This window comes from Mustela nigripes, chromosome 5 (assembly GCF_022355385.1).
Source record: "Mustela nigripes isolate SB6536 chromosome 5, MUSNIG.SB6536, whole genome shotgun sequence".
In the NCBI taxonomy this organism is placed as follows: Eukaryota; Metazoa; Chordata; class Mammalia; order Carnivora; family Mustelidae; genus Mustela; species Mustela nigripes.
The window spans coordinates 148307803-148327154 of NC_081561.1; the positions used below are offsets into that span (position 1 = coordinate 148307803).

The 19352-nt window shown below is 51.9% G+C and overlaps 1 protein-coding gene across 18 annotated transcripts in view; it reads left to right on the forward strand.

Moving 5' to 3' along the window:
• AFDN (afadin, adherens junction formation factor) overlaps positions 1 to 19352 on the forward strand; it is a 97764-nt gene that overhangs the window by 65163 nt on the left and 13249 nt on the right. For 10 of the 18 annotated variants that reach the window (XM_059401432.1, XM_059401434.1, XM_059401436.1 and 7 more), the window contains 7 exons: positions 7027 to 7092; positions 7313 to 7386; positions 7803 to 7921; positions 9503 to 9697; positions 10323 to 10414; positions 10746 to 10931; positions 13744 to 14742. In XM_059401432.1, coding sequence (XP_059257415.1) covers positions 7027 to 7092; positions 7313 to 7386; positions 7803 to 7921; positions 9503 to 9697; positions 10323 to 10414; positions 10746 to 10931; positions 13744 to 14742 — 1731 coding nt within the window. Of the gene's footprint in view, positions 1 to 7026; positions 7093 to 7312; positions 7387 to 7802; positions 7922 to 9502; positions 9698 to 10322; positions 10415 to 10745; positions 10932 to 13743; positions 14743 to 16755; positions 16795 to 19352 lie in introns of all 18 variants that reach the window. The other 8 variants (XM_059401426.1, XM_059401435.1, XM_059401430.1 and 5 more) reach the window with 1 other exon arrangement.

Genomic DNA, 19352 nt, shown 5'->3' on the forward strand with positions numbered 1-19352 from the left:
TCATGCCCGTGTACACACCCGCGGACCCCCTGCAGCGCATCTGAGGGACCCAACTTGGGAGTTCCCTATTTTGTTCCTTTTCTTCATCTTACAAAGAGGGAAAGGATAGAGAGGGTGAGTTTTGTGTTCTCTGCAAAGTGTAAGCGGTGGCAGGGCCTGGAGCCTGGCTCACCGAAACCAAGCGTAGGCTTGTTCACGGACCACACCTTTCCGGGAGCACCTGGCCCCTGCTCTCAGACTTGTTGAGGGCAGACTCTGTATCAGAAGTGACTTTTAAAACTGCTTGTTCCAGAATTAAGGTAATTCCTACCAAAAAGAGAGAGCTTTTCGGTGCTTTTAAAACCCTCGTCTGAGTTTTAATAGTTTGCGAATCAGAACTCCTTGTCTGATGGGAAAAAAAGCTGCTTTCAGACCGTGAGGAAGGAGCACGTGGGCAGAGCCGTGTGTGAACATCCTGACCAGTTCTAAGTGCTTCTGGGCTCTCAGGTTCCCCCAGCCCACCATTGTTCTGGAACCTTCGGTGAAGAGTCCAGATGGGGTCTCCAGCCCTGGGAACAATAGGCTTGACTCTCTGCCGGCCTCTCTTCCTTCCTCCTAGGCTGCTTTTCTTTTTTTTTTTTTCTTTTGGATTGTGTGTTAATGATGTTTTTATGCTGTTAGTCATATCATACTCCCCCACACACTCCGTTGGCCACTGAGCGTTTGAGGCGTAGGTTCCTCCTGACTGAGTTTCTGTGCCCGGGGTGAGAGGACCTCACCCTCCGTGTTCCCGAAGGTGCGCCAGCAGGAGCAGAGACCAGCTGTCCGAGGGCCGCCTTGTCCCATAGCCGGTCCACGTCTGACACGTAAGCAGCTCAGCCCCGGGCGCGTTCCATCCAGTTCTGGGGAACGTGTGGCTTGTAGCCACCGAGTTCTTACTTCTGCCTCCATCATCCTGTTTGGGAACCTTTTCTGTTAATGTGCTGCCCTTCTTCTGCCTTTTCACAGGGAAACCCCAGTCCACTTCTGCGAAACCTCCTCCTCTGCCCTGCCCTCCTCGGCCTCAGTAATCCCACTTCCCTCTCCAGGCCCGCTTCCTTTCCCTTTGAAAGAAGAGAGGAGCAGACTCCGGGTGCACTTACGGTTAAATACTAAAGGGGCGCCTGGGTGGCTCAGTGGGTTAAGCCTTTGGCTTGCCTTCAGCTCAGGTCACGGTGTCAGGGTCCTGGGATCGAGCCTCGCATTGGGCTCTCTGCTCAGCGGGGAGCCTGCTTCCTCCTCTCTCTCTGCCTGCCTCTCTGCCTACTCGTGATCTCTGTCAAATAAATAAAATGTTTTAAAAAAAGAAGATTAAATACCAAGATCATGCATGTGGTGATCTCTGCCATTTCACTGTGATTGCTTTTCTAAGGACTGAGAATGTAGCTCTATGCCCTTTTTTGCACAGCCTGGCTGGACGTACTGGCCACCGCCCTGTCCTCTCCTGGAGTCTGAGTGACATCAGAGCGCACAGACCGCAGACAGAGCAGCTGGGGCACCGACTGCCCTGTTACTCTCCAAGTGTCTTCAGGAGGGAAAATGTGGCTTTGATACTTACAGCTGTGCTTCTCGTTAGCTTCGCTGAATTCCACGGTCGTACTTAGTGTCGCTCGTGATTGCTGGTGCCTTCACGATCCCTAACCGCCCTCCAGGAGACCCTTTACGGAAGGAGTTTGAGGGGCACCTGGGTTTCCTCCTCCCCCTGCTGCTCTCCCTGCTTATGCTCTCACACACGCTCTCTTTCTCAGATCAATAAATCTTTAAAACATAAGAAAAATAAAAGGGAATTTGGTTTGTTAAATGGGGAATCGATAATTCTGGATGATTCTGAGTAACCTTTTAAATTTTATGAATAAAAGACTAAAAATACTGAAATATCTTCAAATACCAGCTTAGGTAGCTTTAAACAAGTATTCCTTAAAATTACTGAGCCTTGCCATTTTAATGATTAATGTTACTCTTCCATGGTTGGAAATCAGGGTGCATAATGTTATATATTGTGAAAATCTTGTTTTTACCTAGTTATCTGCTTAATTATAAATTTATTGCTAGTACCTGTGGTTACTAATAACATATAGCATGAAAAATCTGTAGTTTTAGAATAGTGTTGTCCAGTAGAATGTGTGAGCCACAAAGGTAATTTAAATGTTCTATTAGGTGCATAAAAAAAAAAACCACTCTGAAATTAATTCTAATAATGTGTTTTATTTTACAGGGTATATTCAAAGTGTTATGATTCCAACGTGTAGTTGGAATGTAGGTCATTAATGAGATATTTAGATTCTTTTTTCCAAAGCTTAGATACATCTGGGTATATTGTGTACTTCATGCACATTCCGTTTGGACCGGCTGCATTTCTGCATTCCGAGTACTCAGTAGAGCCGCGTGCAGTCTGCGGCCACTGTACCAGACAGCACAGTCTGCTAGTGTCTGTTCATGCCATCCCACCGATGCTTGTCTAATGTTGATATAGCTCGTGTTTACATTCTTCTACTGATGTGTGTTACAGCGGCGTGTAGCGGCAAAAACTTCCTGGACCCTGTTTGCCTTTCTTAACTAGAAAAGGACTGGACTTGGGGCATCTGGGGGACTCAGTTGGTTAAACCACCTGCCTTCAGTTCAGGTCTTGATTCCAGGCTTCTGTGACCGAGACCCGTGTCGGGCTCCCTACTCCTCCCTCTCCTCTGCCCCCCCCCCCCCCCCCCACCGTGTACTTTCTCACTCTCTCAAATAACTAAATAAAACTTTTGAAAAAAGAAAAAGAATGGACTTGCCATACAAGTTCAGTCTTTCTAGGCTAGGTTAGTGTGTGCATTATTATTCAGAAATAAGACAAGTGGTTTAATGCTTCTGAAATAATTTAGTTTATACCGTTTTTATCATAGTTTATAATATTACTTTTCTTCAGAAGAAGTGGGGCAGGTAGTGAGAGCTTCGTAATGCTGAGGAGTTACTGCGACCTGGCAGGTGGTGGGTTTGCCTCAGTGTGCCCGAGAGCTGGCCTGGTCCCGGCCCGGGTAGCACGAGCGGGGATGAAATAGCACCGCCCGCCCCGCCCCTCTGTCCAGCCTGCCAAGGTGGACGTTGCAAACCAGGAGAGTTGCGTCCAGATGAAGATGTCGGGTCTTCTTACAGCTGGTCAGAGATTGTGGTCTTGTGCATTGAAAGTAACTACCCGTGTTGGTTTTATGTACATACACATGTATATGTAAGTGTGTATGGTGAGAAATTCCTTAGATTTCTGGGGCACCTTGGAGGCTCAGTCGGTTAGGTATCTGCCTTCGGCTCGGGTCATGATCCCGGAGTTCTGGGATCGAGTTCTGCATCGGGCTCCCTGCTCAGCCGGGAGTGTGCTTCTCCCTCTGCCTCTGCCCCTCCCCCTGCTCATGTGTGCACACTTTCTTTCTCTCTCTCTGTCCAATAAAATCTTAAAAAAAATAAAGTCCTTAAACTTCTTTGATCTCTGATCCATCTCCAATTTTGTTTTTCTAAAATATTAAGCAGTGGAACTGGTCATTTCTCTGTAAAACAGTTGTACTTGTGATTTTTTTTTATGTCCTGTTTGTAACCCGTGAGCCACACGTGAAGTATGGACAGGATTCGAGTAAGCAGAGATGGGAGGGTAGGGAGTTCTGGCGGAGCAGGTCTACTTTAGGGGCCGTGTCTATGGGAAGGTTAAAGGTTAGTGGAATGGGGATATGTTTACAGAAATGTAAGAAGTAAGGGTGTTCAATCAAGACTTTTTCTAGGTACGGGGTGCAAGGTTGAGACCACATTAGTGAGATTCAAATGCTAACCACAGCTTGGATCCCTCTGTAGAATATTCTGGATCCGTTCTTCCCTTATGTATCACCCTCCCCCAACAGTATTTTTTTAATGTGTTTCAGCATGTACTGTCAGTGACTTAATTAAAGTCCATCTTTATGACCAACCTTAAAAGGATCTTTTAGAAGCCTACTGGGCCTTTGCAGTTGAGGGCTATAATGATCACTGTCTTATCATTCCTCAGATGGAGATCTCCTTTTCTGAGTAGCAGACAGACTGATAAATTGAACTTGGAATTAAAGATGTGATTGTAGCTTAGAACTTAGATAAATTCCCATCATGCAAGAAAACAGCATTTCTTCAGTGCTGTGCCGTGCCCATCGTCCTTCACCCAACAGCGAAGGCAGACAGCTTCTGGAAGCAGTCCCTGTGGTGCCACAGTCGGAAATGCTCAGGCTTCCTAGCTTCGAGTTCAGCTTGGAATGTTGCGGCGTTAGCAGCTCCGTCGGTGGTGGCCACGTCAGCTGCTTCCTGGCGCACGGGTAGAGTACTGATCTGTTCGCTCATGGATGGGGTCTGGGCTGCCTCGCGGTGGGCTCAGGAGGAAGGCCTTAACCATGTGCCGGAGGCTGGAAGGCAGTGACCAGGAAGGCCGGTGGGGAGAGCCGTCTGCACTGGTGGCAGCCGGTGACCCGGGGAAGCGTCCCGGGAGCACAGGTGAGGAGGAGCTTACATCTTGCCCGATGTCGGGAAGTCGTGTGGCTTGGCGGACGGTGGCAGGTGAGCCAGGAGTGAGCGTGAGCGACGGAAGCGTTTTGGCAGACCTGTGGCATCCGACGTTGCTGTAGAAAGTACAGCGTAAGCCAAAACGGGGACACGGAGGCAGCGTGGATTGGGGGCGCGCGAAGGAGGCTGTTCGTCAGGTGCGGTGTGTTGTGAGAGGGCGAGGATCTGCGCTCGGGCTCCAGGGCGCGGCGCCAGGCTCGGACCCTGGGGACCAGCGGGGCGGCTGCGAGGAGGGCTTGCCAGGACTGTTGGACGATTAGGCTGGACACTTGTGCCTGCATCTGAAGATGTGACGGGCATGGTGCTGTCCAGTGTGTGTATCACGTGATCAGTTTTACGTGAATATTTGAGCTTAGACTTTGTAAACCTCACGGCACACATAGGACCCCAAACGGCCTCTCTAAAGGTGCTGCGGGCTTTCCGGTCACTTGCGCAGTATTTGTGGTTCCCAGGGGGTCCCCCAGGTGGAAGCTTGTATCCTTTGTCTGAGATGGAATGTGGAGCTGCTGGCTCCCTTCGGGGGCGGCTCCTGGTCTGAATGGGCGGCTGAAAGCAGAAGGGGGCTTGCAGCCAAGCTGCGGTGCGTGCCGCGTGGGGCACAGGCCCCTTCCCAGTGTGAGTAGTCGGCGGATGCCTGTCGGAGGAGTGAAATGGTTGCTTAGACAGCTGGGCTGTGGAATTAAGCAGTCGGTCACAGACTGCACAGAAGTACGGAGTATACTGGGGGACAAAATCATTTCATTGGATTGCCTGCGAGGGAATAGCCTGCTTTACAGAGCAGATGGCGTGGGGCTGGCTGGGAGTAATTTCCCAAGTGCACGTTAGGGCCCTCCATTCAGGGAGACCCAGGACCGGCCAGAGCAGAGTCAGGTTAAAGGGTTGGCTGTTGCTCTGTTGTGCTCTCTCTGAGTAACATGCTGCAGTCCAAAAAGCTGCCGTTTATTGAGTGCTGGTGTTTGTATTTTGTTTACCGTGAAATTTCAGATTTACAGAAAAGGACAAGCTTTGCCAACTGTCTCACTGCTTTTTGGGGTGTGTGTGTGTGTGTGTGTGTGTGTGTGTGTGTGTGTGTCAGGAGGACACAGCAGAGGTCTCCGCTTGCACGTGGCTACGTATTGTAGCGGACGTGCTGGCTGACCTCTGAGGGGCGTGCATCTGTCTGTAGGCAGTCAGGAGTCTGGGGCGGGGCAGGGGGTGTGCAGAGTGGGGACAGGGGACAGACAGACACTGAGGAGCACATGGGGGTGAACATGGGAAAACCTAGGCCAGATGGGGGGAGAGCTGCAAAAGAGAAGACTGGGTTTTAGCTTGTGTAGCATCTTTATAAACACATCGCAGGTAATGGAACCACATGAAATTTGAAACATACCGTTTCCCAAAATTGTTTTGTTACATTGAGACAGTCTCTGCCATTTTCGTAATGAGATACGTAATAGATGGCTTTAGGCGCGGAAAACAATGGCATGCTGTGCTCCGTGCTAGATTTCCCGAGCGGAGAGCGGGGACAGGCCTCAGCAGCGCTCCCCAGTCAGACTGTCGTCTCCAAACCGGCTGTCAGCGGAAGGCAGCAGTGAAGGCAGCACTGTGCATCCGCAGTGTCGTGGAACTTTGCTTCCATGAAGTCGTTTCTTGAACTCACTGTCTTTACAACTCTGGGACGCCTTCTGTATTTTTCCTTTTATGACACAGTATTTCGCGCATGCGATGGCTTCCTGTAGCCAGTCCAGTAAATGATTCCTACGGGTTTTTATGTTCTTGTTGGACTGTCCAGGCTGAGCGTTGGTGATTCTGTATGGGAGCGGCATGTAGTCCTTAAACCTGTTTGGCAGAAGCTTCTTGTCCTGACAAGCCGGCCGTGGGGCTCGGGGCTCCCAGCTCCGCGTTCGTCTGGAGTTCTGCCGTGCGAGCTCCACTGCCCCAATGCACAGCATTTTCTGCACAGTCCTCTTACTTTTACTTACCTAAGTGCCCCTCCCTGGATGCCACAAGAAGTTTTTTCTTGTTTTAAATTTTAAAATACAGCTTTGGAAATAAGGGGATATAGGCAAATACTGGAATGTGAAAAGACTCCAGTAAATTGCTTTTGTCTCCGAGTGGTGAAGAATGTAAGTCGTGAGGGTAGCTGTGGCTCGTTCGCACCCAGGGCCATCAGAGCTCATCTCGAATTTCCGTTAGGATGCCGGTCTTTGTCTCCTCGTCACCTGGTTTATTAGTAATCGATTTTTCAGGAGGACTTTCCTTGATTTAGAAACAAACTAGGTACGTTTCCTGTTCGTTCCTTTATATTTACCAAATAGAGTGTTAATTTTATTGGTACTGATTTTCATGGAAAAGCAAGAAGCAGGCCTTTTTTTTACGATTATCTGTGTACTCTTTTATTTGTGTTGTATTTTACTGAGGTTTGTATTTTTTTACTGTGTGTCTTCAAGCACTGTGTCCTGCCTTGTTTTTGTTCAGGGCGCTGGTCAGGACAAACTCGGGATCTACGTCAAGTCTGTTGTAAAAGGAGGTGCTGCGGACGTGGTTAGTATCAGTTTTAAAGATGTAAGTCTTCCGTTGTCCTGTTCCACAAATGACCTGCGAGGCCCCGCTGATGCTTATCCTTAGAAAACACCATGTAGACTATGTAGACTGTTTGCTGAAAACAACAAACGTGAGCTTCCTTACCGTTGACTTTCTTCTTCCTCCTCTTGCCCTTGTCTGTCCCCACTGCCCAAAACACGTGCTCTTCGGCGCTGCGCAGGATGGACGCCTGGCTGCGGGCGACCAGCTCCTCAGTGTGGATGGACGGAGTCTGGTAGGACTCTCTCAAGAAAGGTATCGTCGTTTATGTACTTGTTTGCTTCAAGCTGAATATTAGCATGTTTAAGGATATTTCACATTTGGAATTAGAAGACAAAAGATGCTAAAAAGCTATGCCCTTACTCTTCACCTTTTTAAATGTAAAATAGTGTACAGGATACCGCATTTGTTAGCAGAGTATAAATATTTATTCAGTTTGGAGTGGTTTCTTTGAAGCTTAAAAAAAATACTCTCGGCACATGCTGGGAATGTCCGCGTGTCCTCTGACCGTTCTTAGTGTGGCAACAGGAGATGCGTGCTTAGTTACTCTTGAAAGGAAGGGAATGGGCAGTAGGTCGTTGGTCTGAAGGTCAGAACTGTTCCTCAGAATAGCCGTCGGTGGTCACAGGCTGCATTTCATTTTCTTACGTTTGTGCTTCTCTTCTTCCTAGGGCGGCAGAACTCATGACAAGAACAAGTTCTGTGGTGACGTTAGAAGTAGCAAAGCAGGGAGCAATTTATCACGGCCTGGCCACCTTGCTCAATCAGCCGTCCCCAATGATGCAGAGAAGTAAGAGCTCGTGGCGGGGAGCCGCGCATCGTCTCTTGCTTACTGCTGCCAGGAACAGCGGGCTGGTCTGGACCACTTAGCGCGTCCCATGGATTTTAGCATCCTGACCTCCTCTCTGTAGCCACAGGATCTCGGGGGGTTGGGTGCTGTTGCTTTCAGCATTCCAGCAAGGGTGCAAGCCCTCCAGCGAGATGACCAGGATAAGTAGCCAAGAGCAGCATCTGGTGTCTGGCCCTGTGGTGGTTCCCCAGGTTCCTGCCCCCAGAAGCCCCCGTGGGACCAGCCGGCTGCTTGGTCGTAGGCAGCAGGGGATGCGGGTGTACGTGAAATCTGCAGAGAACAAGCAGGATTCTCCACTGAAACAGCTGTAGGACTGCATATGAACAGTTACTTCAGCCCTGCGTGTGCAGGATGTGATTGTCTTATTGTACATAGGTCGCTTTAAATTAAAATCTCAGTTATTGAGATGAGATCATCTCTTGGAAGCATGATTTTGTTGCTACATCAGAATAAAACCAAAAGAAATTTAGGGCTTTTTTTAGAAAGGATTAGTTCAGAAATCACAGGGAAAAACCCATTAGGATTCACATTATCTTTTAAACCGTTATATACCTTGCATTTACTTTGCTAACTTTGTGTACAGCTGCTAAGTCTGGCCTTGATGGAGCTCCCTTCTCCGTCAGTCAGTATTCTGGGAGCTTCCTCCAAGTCCAGGACCTGAAGTCAACCTAATGATAACATGACTGCTACCACAGCCTCTGAGAACCTGGGCCTGCTGTGTGCCAGAATAAACAGAGCGTAGCTCAACCCAACCGTGTGTTGTGTAGACCTCAACCCAGCATTTCTCTCACTTTTTTCATGACGCTTCCACATTGGTGGGCTAATGGCACAGCTTATGGTCATTTCCAAGAAGGAAATGACCTTTCCCCAGAGGAAAGCTGTTAGAACAGAGAACACACCCAGGCTGCCACACGGGCATGTGAAAGCCAAAAGTGGACGTGGACAGTCACACCACCAGCTACTAAAAGAATTAGTGTGTTTTAGAAAGTGAGGGAAGTATATTTATCTTCCACTTTGAAAAGTTACTTTAGAAGTTGTCTTGTGACTTAACAGGTGGAGTTTATAAGAAGACAGGGTTAGAAAGAGCACCTTTTCCCATCAGTGCCAGTTAAATGTTGCTTTGAAGATTGTCTAGAAAAAGATTTTACTCTTAGATTTTAAAAAAAATTACCTTATTTCTCCCACTAAAAATATGGTCTTATGAAATTTTAAATATTTGTAGGTTTGATCTGTCTTTAAAGACTAAATAGGGGGGCAGCTGAGTGGTTCAGTGGTTTAGAGCCACTGCCTTCGGCTCAGGTCATGATCTCAGGGTCCTGGGATCGAGCCCCGCATCGGGCTCTCTGCTCAGCGGGGAGCCTGCTTCCTCCTCTCTCTCTCTGCCTGCCTCTCTGCCTACTTGGGATCTCTCTCTGTCAAATGAATAAATAAAATATTAAAAAAAAATAAAAAAGACTAAATAGGGTGTTTAAAATAAAATCTCACGCAAATGAGGAGAACCTGAATACACTTTGATTTCAGTTTCAGACCGTCGTGGCTCAGGTAAACCCCGACCAAAGAGTGAAGGTTTCGAGCTCTATAATAATTCAGCCCCAAACGGATCTCCTGAGAGCCCTCAGCTGCCTTGGGCAGAGTACAGTGAACCTAAGAAACTGCCGGGTGACGACAGACTGATGAAGAATCGGGCCGATCACCGATCCAGCCCCAACGTGGCAAGTAAGAAGGGTCCCTTTCCTGTCCCTCCCTGGCCTGGACGTGCACAGTTCCCGTCGGTGCTAGGGAGACTCCGTGTGGTTGCTTAGTTCCCAGGGTGGTGGGAGTCCCTGCGGGCACTAGCTGATGGAGATGTGCTCTCGGTGAGAGAGATGGAAAGCTGTCTTCTCCCGGCAGAAAGTAAAAACTAGGTTAGAACACTTTGATTCAATGCATGCTCTAGACGCGTTGTTGATACGGTCTCTGGCGGGAGTGGGCAGACCGCCAGCAGGTCCCCTAGTGGTGGTTCTACTGTTCAAGGGTTGTTAGCAAGAAGAATCAGTAGAAGGATATGCAACATGTACAAGGTTTGCAAAGCCTAAGGTGGTCTGTCCTGTTGCCAGAAATGTCTGCCAGCCCCTGGTCTGCAGATGACACTTGATAACTCGGGGCTCTGATGATGCCAGTGAGGGGAGAGGGTGTGGTGAGCCCTGATCTCCCACGTGGCTACTGTTTGTGGGGTGCTGACTCCTCGCTGGCAGACGGAAGATGCAGGGCGCGTGGTCACGACCCTCAGGGAGCTCTGTCACGTGACATAGCTTTTTTTTATCTAATGTTAAATTTTCTTTCCCCCGACCCTTTCTAACAGATCAGCCTCCGAGCCCCGGAGGGAAGAGCGCGTACACCCCCGGAGCAACAGCCAAGATCACATCTGTCTCCACCGGGAACCTCTGCACCGAGGTGTGAGAGCGAAGCGAGCATCCTCCCTATGGCAAATGCCCAGGCCTCCCGCAGGGTCCCTGACCTGTCTCCTCCCACATGCACGCCACACATCAGCAGTGTTTAGAATTCCAGAGCCCTTCTTCACTTTTAACACAATAAGGAAATTAGCTTTAAATGAGGGAATCAGGGGAAGATGTTTTAATTATTCTCAGTATAGGATCAAACGCTTTAAATTTTTAACACAGTTTTAAATGTATCTACTATATTTTAAAACAGATCATTGGAAATTAAATTAGTTTATGTGCAAATTGCCAGGAGCTCACATTTCTTTTTTCTTCCCGGTTTCCAGGAGCAGAGCCCCCCACCGAGACCGGAGGCCTACCCCATCCCCACGCAGACGTACAGCCGGGAGTACTTCACCTTCCCTGCCTCCAGATCCCAGGACCGGGTGGCGGCACCTCAGAACCAGTGGCCAAGTTACGAGGAGAAGCCGCGCGCGCACACGGACAGCAGCCATTCCAGTGTCGCGGTTCAGGTTAGAGAGAAGGGCTCTGTGAACAGTCACAGCCCTCAGCGATAAACCCATGTGACGGTAAAATCTGAATGATGTCGCAGAGACAGGTGACACCCTCTGTCGGAGATTACCGAGTCTGATAGTCTTCTTTCCCGGGTCCTGGTTACTGAGAAAGAGGGGATAGGCAGGGAAACGAGATGTGAGGAGGGATGCTGTATTCCCCGGATGCTTGATCAGTGAAGGCTTTGTAACAGTACTCCTGCGTTACAGTCTGGGAGGCAGGATTTGGATTCGAGGAGGGAGAAACGAGTGATGTGCATTTTTCTTTGTTTGTACAGAAGCTGTCCGGGCACTGGGACGCAGGCGTGACTGTGATCCCTGCCCACGGAACTAACCATGTGGCTGGGAAATGAGGCTGATAAAGTCAGGACGTGTAGTGAGTCCTGCTGGGGATCTGAGTCCCCACTGGTGGCAGAGCTACCTTCGATCTGTGTGACCGGCACCTGGGCTCCCACATTACCTCACAGCGCTGAACAGAAGAGCTTTGCAGACCAAGGGACAAGGCACAGAGACGTGCCACTGAGCAGGAACCAAGCTCGGGGCAGGGGGCAGTGGCCGATCTTTGCTGCCCGGAACCGCACAGCAAGGGCTTGAAGCGATAAGCTGAGGAATGTGGGTTCTATCCAAGTTAGTAGAGAAGGGATGTCCATCTGAATCGTTGAGCTGGGAACATTGTCAGATGTGCTTTTCGGTTTGGAAAGATGACGTTGGGTTGTGAAAGACTAGAAGAAATCACATGCGGGCATAGAGATTTAACAGGTATGGGTTGTGGATGGTGAATTCTGGGTGTGGTGCTTTCATTGGGGTGGCTGGAGGAGCGCAGGGTTGAAAGCGCGGCCGAGCTGAGCCGAGAAGGCCAGGACGACAGAGGAGGGCTCCCAGTCGGGGGGTGGGGAGCCCAGGTAGTGGTGAGGAGGAGCCACATGCAGGGCAAGAAGTGATGCTGAGATCACAGATGATGCCGTCTTGTCCACGGGGCCAGCCTGCCGCTTTCCTAGGGAGGCCTAATGACCCCACGGGCCCAGTCTGTCTGGGACCATTGGGTGCTCCACCAGCCACTGGAGTTAGCGGAGAAGAGGTTTTCCTCCAGATGTCTCTTTCACAGTGGAGTACTCATGTGGCCTGCCTCCTCTGGCGTCTTCTGTTAGCCCGTAGGAAGCTATCCCTACCCTGTGTCAAGGTCATCTACGCATTTGCTCCTGTTTTGTGGGAGTATCGTTCTTAGGCCTCCATGTTCATAGTGTATATCTGCTGCTGGCTTCTGCCTCATTTCGGGGGTCAGTGAGCTCGAAGAGGAAGTCGGAACACAAAGAGGTCCGTGTGGCGACAGGTCAGTTCTGTGGATCTTGCCATGACTGAGCCTCAGTGTAGGACTTCAGCAGGGGTACATGGGGGACAGCAGCAAGGGCCCCCGGGCCGCGGGTCTGCAGGGAGAGCAGAGCCTGACCCTGCAGGCTCGGTGCCACGGCGGACAGGAGGAGCCGGTGGAAGGTCTGAGGCAGGACCTTTGATATCGTCCACTTGAAAAGTGTGTGTCCGACAGCTAGCAGGAAATCGAATGACACCATCGACGTGAGCAGCATCGGTTGAACGTCTTGTGTCCATTTTCGTGCCCACGTGTTTCAGTACAGTGCTGCGAATGTATGTTCTCTTCCTGGTAGTGCTGTGTTCTCTGTGGGCGACGGGACTGTAAGAGTACAGTGTGTGCTAAGACGTACTGAATACGGGGTGATCGGCTCTTGATGCTTCCATCCAGCTTCCGGTCAGCAGTCGGCTGTTCGTCATCGCGGTCTGGGAGAAGTCAGAAGTGGTGTGTGGGTTTTTGACCCCCAGGGTTCAGTGCCCCCAACCCCTGCCTCTTTTGAGGGTCTAGATACTGCTTGGTGAGCAAGAAACTGTTTCTATGGGCACCGTACAGATAGAGCAAAATGTGGGCAGTAAGTGTTCCATTCTTCTATCAGGCTACTGTGTTTTCAAGTGATACTTCCTTTTTTTGTTGTTGGTTTATTTTATAAGGAAAGGAAACAGCTTATTTTCCACATTTGCACTTTTCATTTCTACACATTAATAGGACAGGAAAGAAATGTTTGACATCAGAGTGAATCATTTCTATCAATTTAAACGACTTTTATACGTGCCGTTGTGCAGAGACTAGGCCTCTGGAAGACTGTTCGTCTTGTTCTCTTCCACACATACACACTGCGTTTTGTACCGTTGTGAGATGGGAACAGAGACACCCAGATGCCCAGCTCGTCCTGGTGTGTGCCCAGCTCTGTCAGAGTCCCCAGAGTCAGTCATCTGCTGGTGGAGCCATGGCTGACGCGTTTAAGATTCGATCGGGACTCCATCTCAGAATTGCACTACACTAAACACACTTACCCTCTCAGTGTCCTTCGCGGGAAGAGCTGCAGTGCTGGTGTGTGCAGGGACCCACGCAAGAGTGGGGAAGACCAGGCTCGTCCGTGGAGCAGCTGACTGTCTGCCGCGTGTGTGCACGCGCCGCGCCCGTGATGCAGACGGGAAGCCCAGCTCTCCCGGATTTGTGACAGATAAAGAAATTCCTTGGAAAAGCCCTGACTCCCCCACCCCCAACATGGTGCCCCGACTTCGTGCATCCCATAGAACCACAGAGCTGATAGTCTCAGCCTCTGTTCCGCACTCCCCTGACGATTTCCCTAAAATGTTTTCTCCCTGAAGACAAAATATTAATGCACTTTTAGTAATTTTTTTCTAAGCAGCTGAAATAGAACAGTTTCCTTTTTTTTTTTCCCAGCGTGTTACCCGTTCCCAAGAGGAACTTCGGGAGGACAAAGCTTACCAGCTAGAGCGGCGTCGAATCGAGGCGGCCTTGGACCGCAAGTCCGATAGCGACATGTGGATCCATCAGAGCCCCTCCGTGGGCTCCAGCACCTCCAGCCAGGAGCATCTGGACCACTCATCCAAGTCAGGCACCCCCGCGTCCACTCTGACCAAAAGCGGCCCTGGGCGCTGGAAGACGCCAGCCACCGTGCAGCCCATGCCGGTGGCCGTGTCCCAGCCTGTCCAAACAGACCTGCCCCCGCCGCCCCCGCCGCCTCCCACGCACTATGCCGGGGACTTGGACGGAATCCCCGTGGACTTGCCTCTCCCTCCGCCTCCCACCGGCCAGACGGGACCCGCAGCTGCTCAGGCGGCGGCTGCAGAGCGCAGGAAGCGGGAGGAGCACCAGCGCTGGTATGAGAAGGAGAAGGCCCGGCTGGAAGAGGAGCGGGACAGGAAGCGCAGGGAGCAGGAGCGGAAGCTGGGCCAGATGCGCTCCCAGTCCCTGAACCCAGCCCCATTTTCTCCGGGGACCGTCCCCCACGTGAAGCCGGAAAAGCCCTCCACGCTCCAGAGGCCCCAAGAGACCGTCATTCGGGAGCTACAACCCCAGCAGCAGCCCCGCACGATCGAGCGCAGAGACCTGCAGTACGTCACGGTCAGCAAGGAGGAGCTGTCGTCGGGAGACAGCCTGTCCCCGGACCCGTGGAAGCGGGATGCCAGGGAGAAGCTGGAGAAGCAGCAGCAGATGCACATCGTGGACATGCTGAGCCGCGAGATCCAGGAGCTGCAGAGCAGGCCCGAGCGCAGCGCGGAGGAGAGCGACCGCCTGCGGAAGCTCATGCTGGAGTGGCAGTTCCAGAAGAGGCTGCAGGAGTCCAAACAGAAGGACGAGGAGGACGAGGACGAGGAGGACGACGACGTGGACACCATGCTGATCATGCAGCGCCTCGAGGCTGAGCGGAGAGCGAGGGTAAAGGGGACGGGTGCTGTGGGCGCGCGTGCCCGGGGCGGCGCTTTTGGGGGCGGCCGTGCCGGGCTCCTGGGGAGTCCCCCAGGGCCCCGGCCTGTCGTGTGGTGCCACACCCGCTGCTGCTAGCCGGCGTCCCGGAGGGCGAGCCAGGGTGAGAGGTGCAGACGTTGAAGAGTCAACCCCGTCCACACGGAGCTTGGCTCCTCAGGTAGCTTCTCGTTAACGCTTCAGTTGAGAAGACAAGTTAATAATCACTAGTTTGTTAGTAACCAGTAATAATCCTCATCAGGGGTTGGCAAAACCTTTCCTTAAGTGGCCAGAGAGTGAGAGTCTGAGGCCAGGTGGGCCGTACAGACTGTCTTCACGGTGCAGCCCGGTCCAGCAGTGGAGACGCGGGAGATGGTGCCCGTGCCGCAAGGGGGCTGTGCTCCTCGGAGCCGCCCAGGCGGCCAGCTGGCAGGTCCTGCGCTCACCCCTGGTCTCGATTATCAGCCCTGAACGGCGGTGACAAAGAGCTCTGCTGAGAACCGCAGTACCAGACAGTGACTCCACGGGGCGCTGGTTCTCAGGAAGCAGGTTCCTCCGAGACCACGCTCCTCTGCTTCAGCGGCAGGATAGAGGCACTGAGAGTTTGGGGCCTATCGAGGGTGTTTCCCCTCGATAAAAGTAACTTGTTCTTCCGAATCAAATAACAGAAGTGAAATTCGTGTTAGTAGAACACAATAGATCCCTTAAGGTGCCAAATTTGAGAGTCTTTGTTAGCCTGTCCAGAGAACTGTTGACCAGCACTTAAGTGACCGGTCACGTCCATGGGTTTGTTTACAGCCCGGTGTCCTGGGAAGGACAGCCTGGAGCGCGATTTCTGGGTCTGGTTTCTAGCAGCAGTGTGGATTTGGGACGGTCCACTCGAGGTCTGAGCAGACACCTGTTCAGTCCGACGTTTCTGTCTTGCCACGTCAGGACGCAGCCTAATCTTAGATAATTGTTCATACGTAAAGTTCCAGTCTGATCCCTTTTCGAGTTTGCCCTGTAGATTATTTTCCTGAAACTTGTCACACATGTCTTCTTACACACATACTCTCAGCAGCAGGTATGTGGAACTCGGTCCCAAATTCAGCAGGAACACTGCGGTGTCTCAGAAGCCCAGATCTTAACTGTGACATGATTTTATGGGTTTATCTGAGTCACCAGTAATAAACATTCTAAAAATTTGAAAGAGCAACTGACGGGTGACTAATGGGTCACTTAACAGTGTCCAAATTCTTTGCAGAGTCTCCACTCTAGGGTCAGGACCCCGGCCTCCCCTGTGCACATGGTGGCTGAGTGCTCGGTGCAGGGTCCTCTGCTTCCTGTGCTGCTGGTGGCGGGAGGTGGTCGCAGGAGCCTTGTGCGCTCCCAGCCTCAGGTCTCACCACCCCGCCCCCGCCAACAGGAGAGCGTGTTGGCTGCGGTCCACGCTGCGTGTGAAGCCAGTGTCTCTGGTGAACCAGCAGACATCATTCACCTTCACCTTGGTCACCCTGGCCCCTAGTGAAGAGTCAGCACCTGCTCTGTGGCATTTCCACACTCACTCTCCACAGCGAGTTCTCACTAACGGTCCGCCAGGCTTCCCAGACGGCTCAACACTGACTGTTCCAGAGCCTGTTCATATGAACTATGACATTTGGAAAGTTTTGTACGATGATTTCGTTAAAAGTATCTGTGTATTTATCACTAATCCTGTTTAAGATTACTCTCTTAGTCTCCCAAGTAAGAGAGCTCAGGGAGATTGTGCTTTTAAAGTTTCTTCTACTTAGAAGAACAAATAATGAAACTCAAGTGTGTAGTACATGTGTGGACATTTTCCTGTTTCTGAGTTCGGGAAGCCGGGGTGTATGTTTGCTGTTCTTGCCGGGGTGTCCTTCCGGCGCCGGGAACGCGCGGGAGCAGCAAACACGCCGGTGGCGGTGGCGGGCAGGTTGAACGTGTTTTCACACTTCGTCTTTCTTTTTTTCCCTTCTCTGTTACCTGCAGCAGCAGACTGCTCTGCCAGCAATCTCTGTTCTAGATTTGGTATGTTCTCATTTCTTTCTCCTTGGTACTTTTTTCCTGTCTCGATTTTCTTTTTCCTTTCAGTGGTGGTGGTTTTGTGTTTCTGTGGAGCGGTTCCTGGGGGTGTCCCGGAGCAGGCTGCGCAGCCGCGTCCTCTCCAGAGCATGCCTCTCCGTGTGTTTAGATTAGTTCCTCTTGGCTTCCCTCCGCTCCTTCTGACTGTGCTGTCTGTTATGGTTTTGACCTTTTCTTAGTTTTAGTCATAAAGCCGATTCCGTGTGTTCTCATGTAGTCATAAGCACGTGAGCAAATGAGAGAAATTTTGCAGTAAATAATGTTTCATTTTTACTACCTTGGTGTGATAGATTTGGAATAATCAACTATTAGAAACGCACACGAACTCCTGTTCACGTTGTTTTGCCGATGCAGGTGCAAGTCTCTAGGAGAGCACCGTCTGCCGGTGGCCCACGGGCCTTCCGCAGACCCTCCGTGTTGTCATTGATAATCCGGGGCACACTTGGTTTATCAGCCGTGCGGTGTCCTGTTGGCCGAGAATTGCTGAGCCCTTCCTGCTGTCAGCTCCATGCGTCCGCTGTCCGTATTGGGGAAGTTTGGTTGCCTTTCGGTGCCGGCGATGCTCAAGTACCGTCACCTGTGTCGTCGGCCAGAGTCACGGCCTGCTGGCAGACCCGTGACGTTCTCTTGAGGTCATTTTTGTCAGCCAGCTTCCAAGTGAATATGGACAGCGTCACACGGGACTGTGAGCAGTCCCAAATCCTGGGCACCAGATGAGCCTTTTGTCTTCTTTTTTTTTTTCTTTAAATTCAAGCAGTGTGGCGGCACTGTTTGCTTCAAAGAGAAGTCTCTCGCAGAGACAGCTGCCCTCCCTGACGGCTGAGGGGCACACTGCTTTAGCCCTACTCTTCCCACAGGACACAGAAAACACAGGTGTCCCCTCCATACTTCGGTGCGGGGAGGTGTACCTGCGGCAGGCGGTCGGACACTCAGAGCGGTTTCTCGGTGTCGGCTGCTCAGGCGCACGCGCAGGGTGTCCCTTACACACCGGGTGCTGACCGGCGCACGGGCTGAGGGGTCCCCCGCTCCGTGGGCCGGTGAGAGGCCTCTGTGCAGAGGAGTGATGCCCAGGGAGAAAGGGTTACACCAAGATTTGTATTTTAAAGACACACTTCAGAGTTTTTCTTTGTTTAAAAGGTAACTATGTCGAGTGTTAATATGGACTTGAACTACCTCAGTCTGAGCATTTCTTAGCCTGATTCCCCAGTGAATACGAAGGGCACGGCCAGCAGTGTCCTTATCTGCAGAGTCCTGTCAGCTGGCAGGGCGTGGAGAGTCCTCCGCTGCTGGGTGTCGGTCCTCTCTCTGAGAGGAGAAGGGCAGTGGCGGGAGCGACAGACAGAGAAGTGTCCCCTGTGCGGGGTCTACGGTGTGCCCTTCATACGGCGCGTCCGGGACGACGGGGAGGACGGCTGCGCTCAGCGGCTCGGCAGGCCTGGCTCTGCTCACCCTCTGCTCTTCGAGGGCCGCCTCCCGGTCCGAGACCCCCACTCGCGCTGCTGGCCCGAGCCCTCTCAGACCAAAGACCCGTACGCACTTGCCCATGTCTCACCTCCGCTGGGAGTCAGACAGGTCGTGGCAGACCCCAGTGTGTTCCCCCCCGAAATGCCTGTCCAGCTGCTCACCTGTGCCTTCTGCCGTGTCCGTGTCAGCCGACTCTTGAATGACCTTCTGGTGAACCTTCGTCACCATAAGCCCTGTTCCTGTGGGCTGCGAAATCCCGCCTCTTCACTTGCTCAGAAGCTGAGCCCCGGACACCCACACTGGCCCGAGCCCCTGCCGTCTCCTCACTGCACAGGCCTTCTTGCCGAGGCCCTCTTCTGCCTTTGTCCGGTGCAGGCTCTCCTCAACACAGCAGCTGCAGGGGTCCTGCTTAAAGAAGTGTCAGCTCTCCAGAGTCCTCAGAACCCAGCAGTGGCTCCCCTGTCCCTTAGAGACACGTCCAAGTCTTCCCATGGCCATGAAGTGCTGTGGTTCATCCGTGCCTCCCCACGGCCCCGCCTGCCCTCCCCTTCACCACAGCACTTTGGGGGGGGGGGTGTCAGCCGTCCCCGTGGCTTCCCCTGGCTGCGGGCGAAGGGCAGCAGGTCCCTTCTACCTGGTAACAGGATGGGCAGCTCGTGCTTCTGTTACCCCAGCTCTCCCAGATCATCCCCTCGTGACAGCCATGTGATGTGGGTAGAGCACAGGGGCAAGGCCCGTGTGGAAGAGATTCACCAGACGCCAAGGAGACAGGATTCTTTTTTTTTTTTTAAGATGTTATTTATTGACTTGACAGAGATCACAAGTAGGCAGAGAGGCAGGCCGAGAGCGGGGTGGGGGAAGCAGGCTCCCCGCTGAGCAGGGAGCCCGATGCGGGGCTCGATCCCAGGACCCTGAGATCATGACCTGAGCTGAAGGCAGAGGCTTAACGCACTGAGCCACCCAGGCGCCCCAGGAGACAGGATTCTAACTGGAGTTCTCAGTTAATATAGATTTCAAATTCTGCTAGACAGAAACGTTTC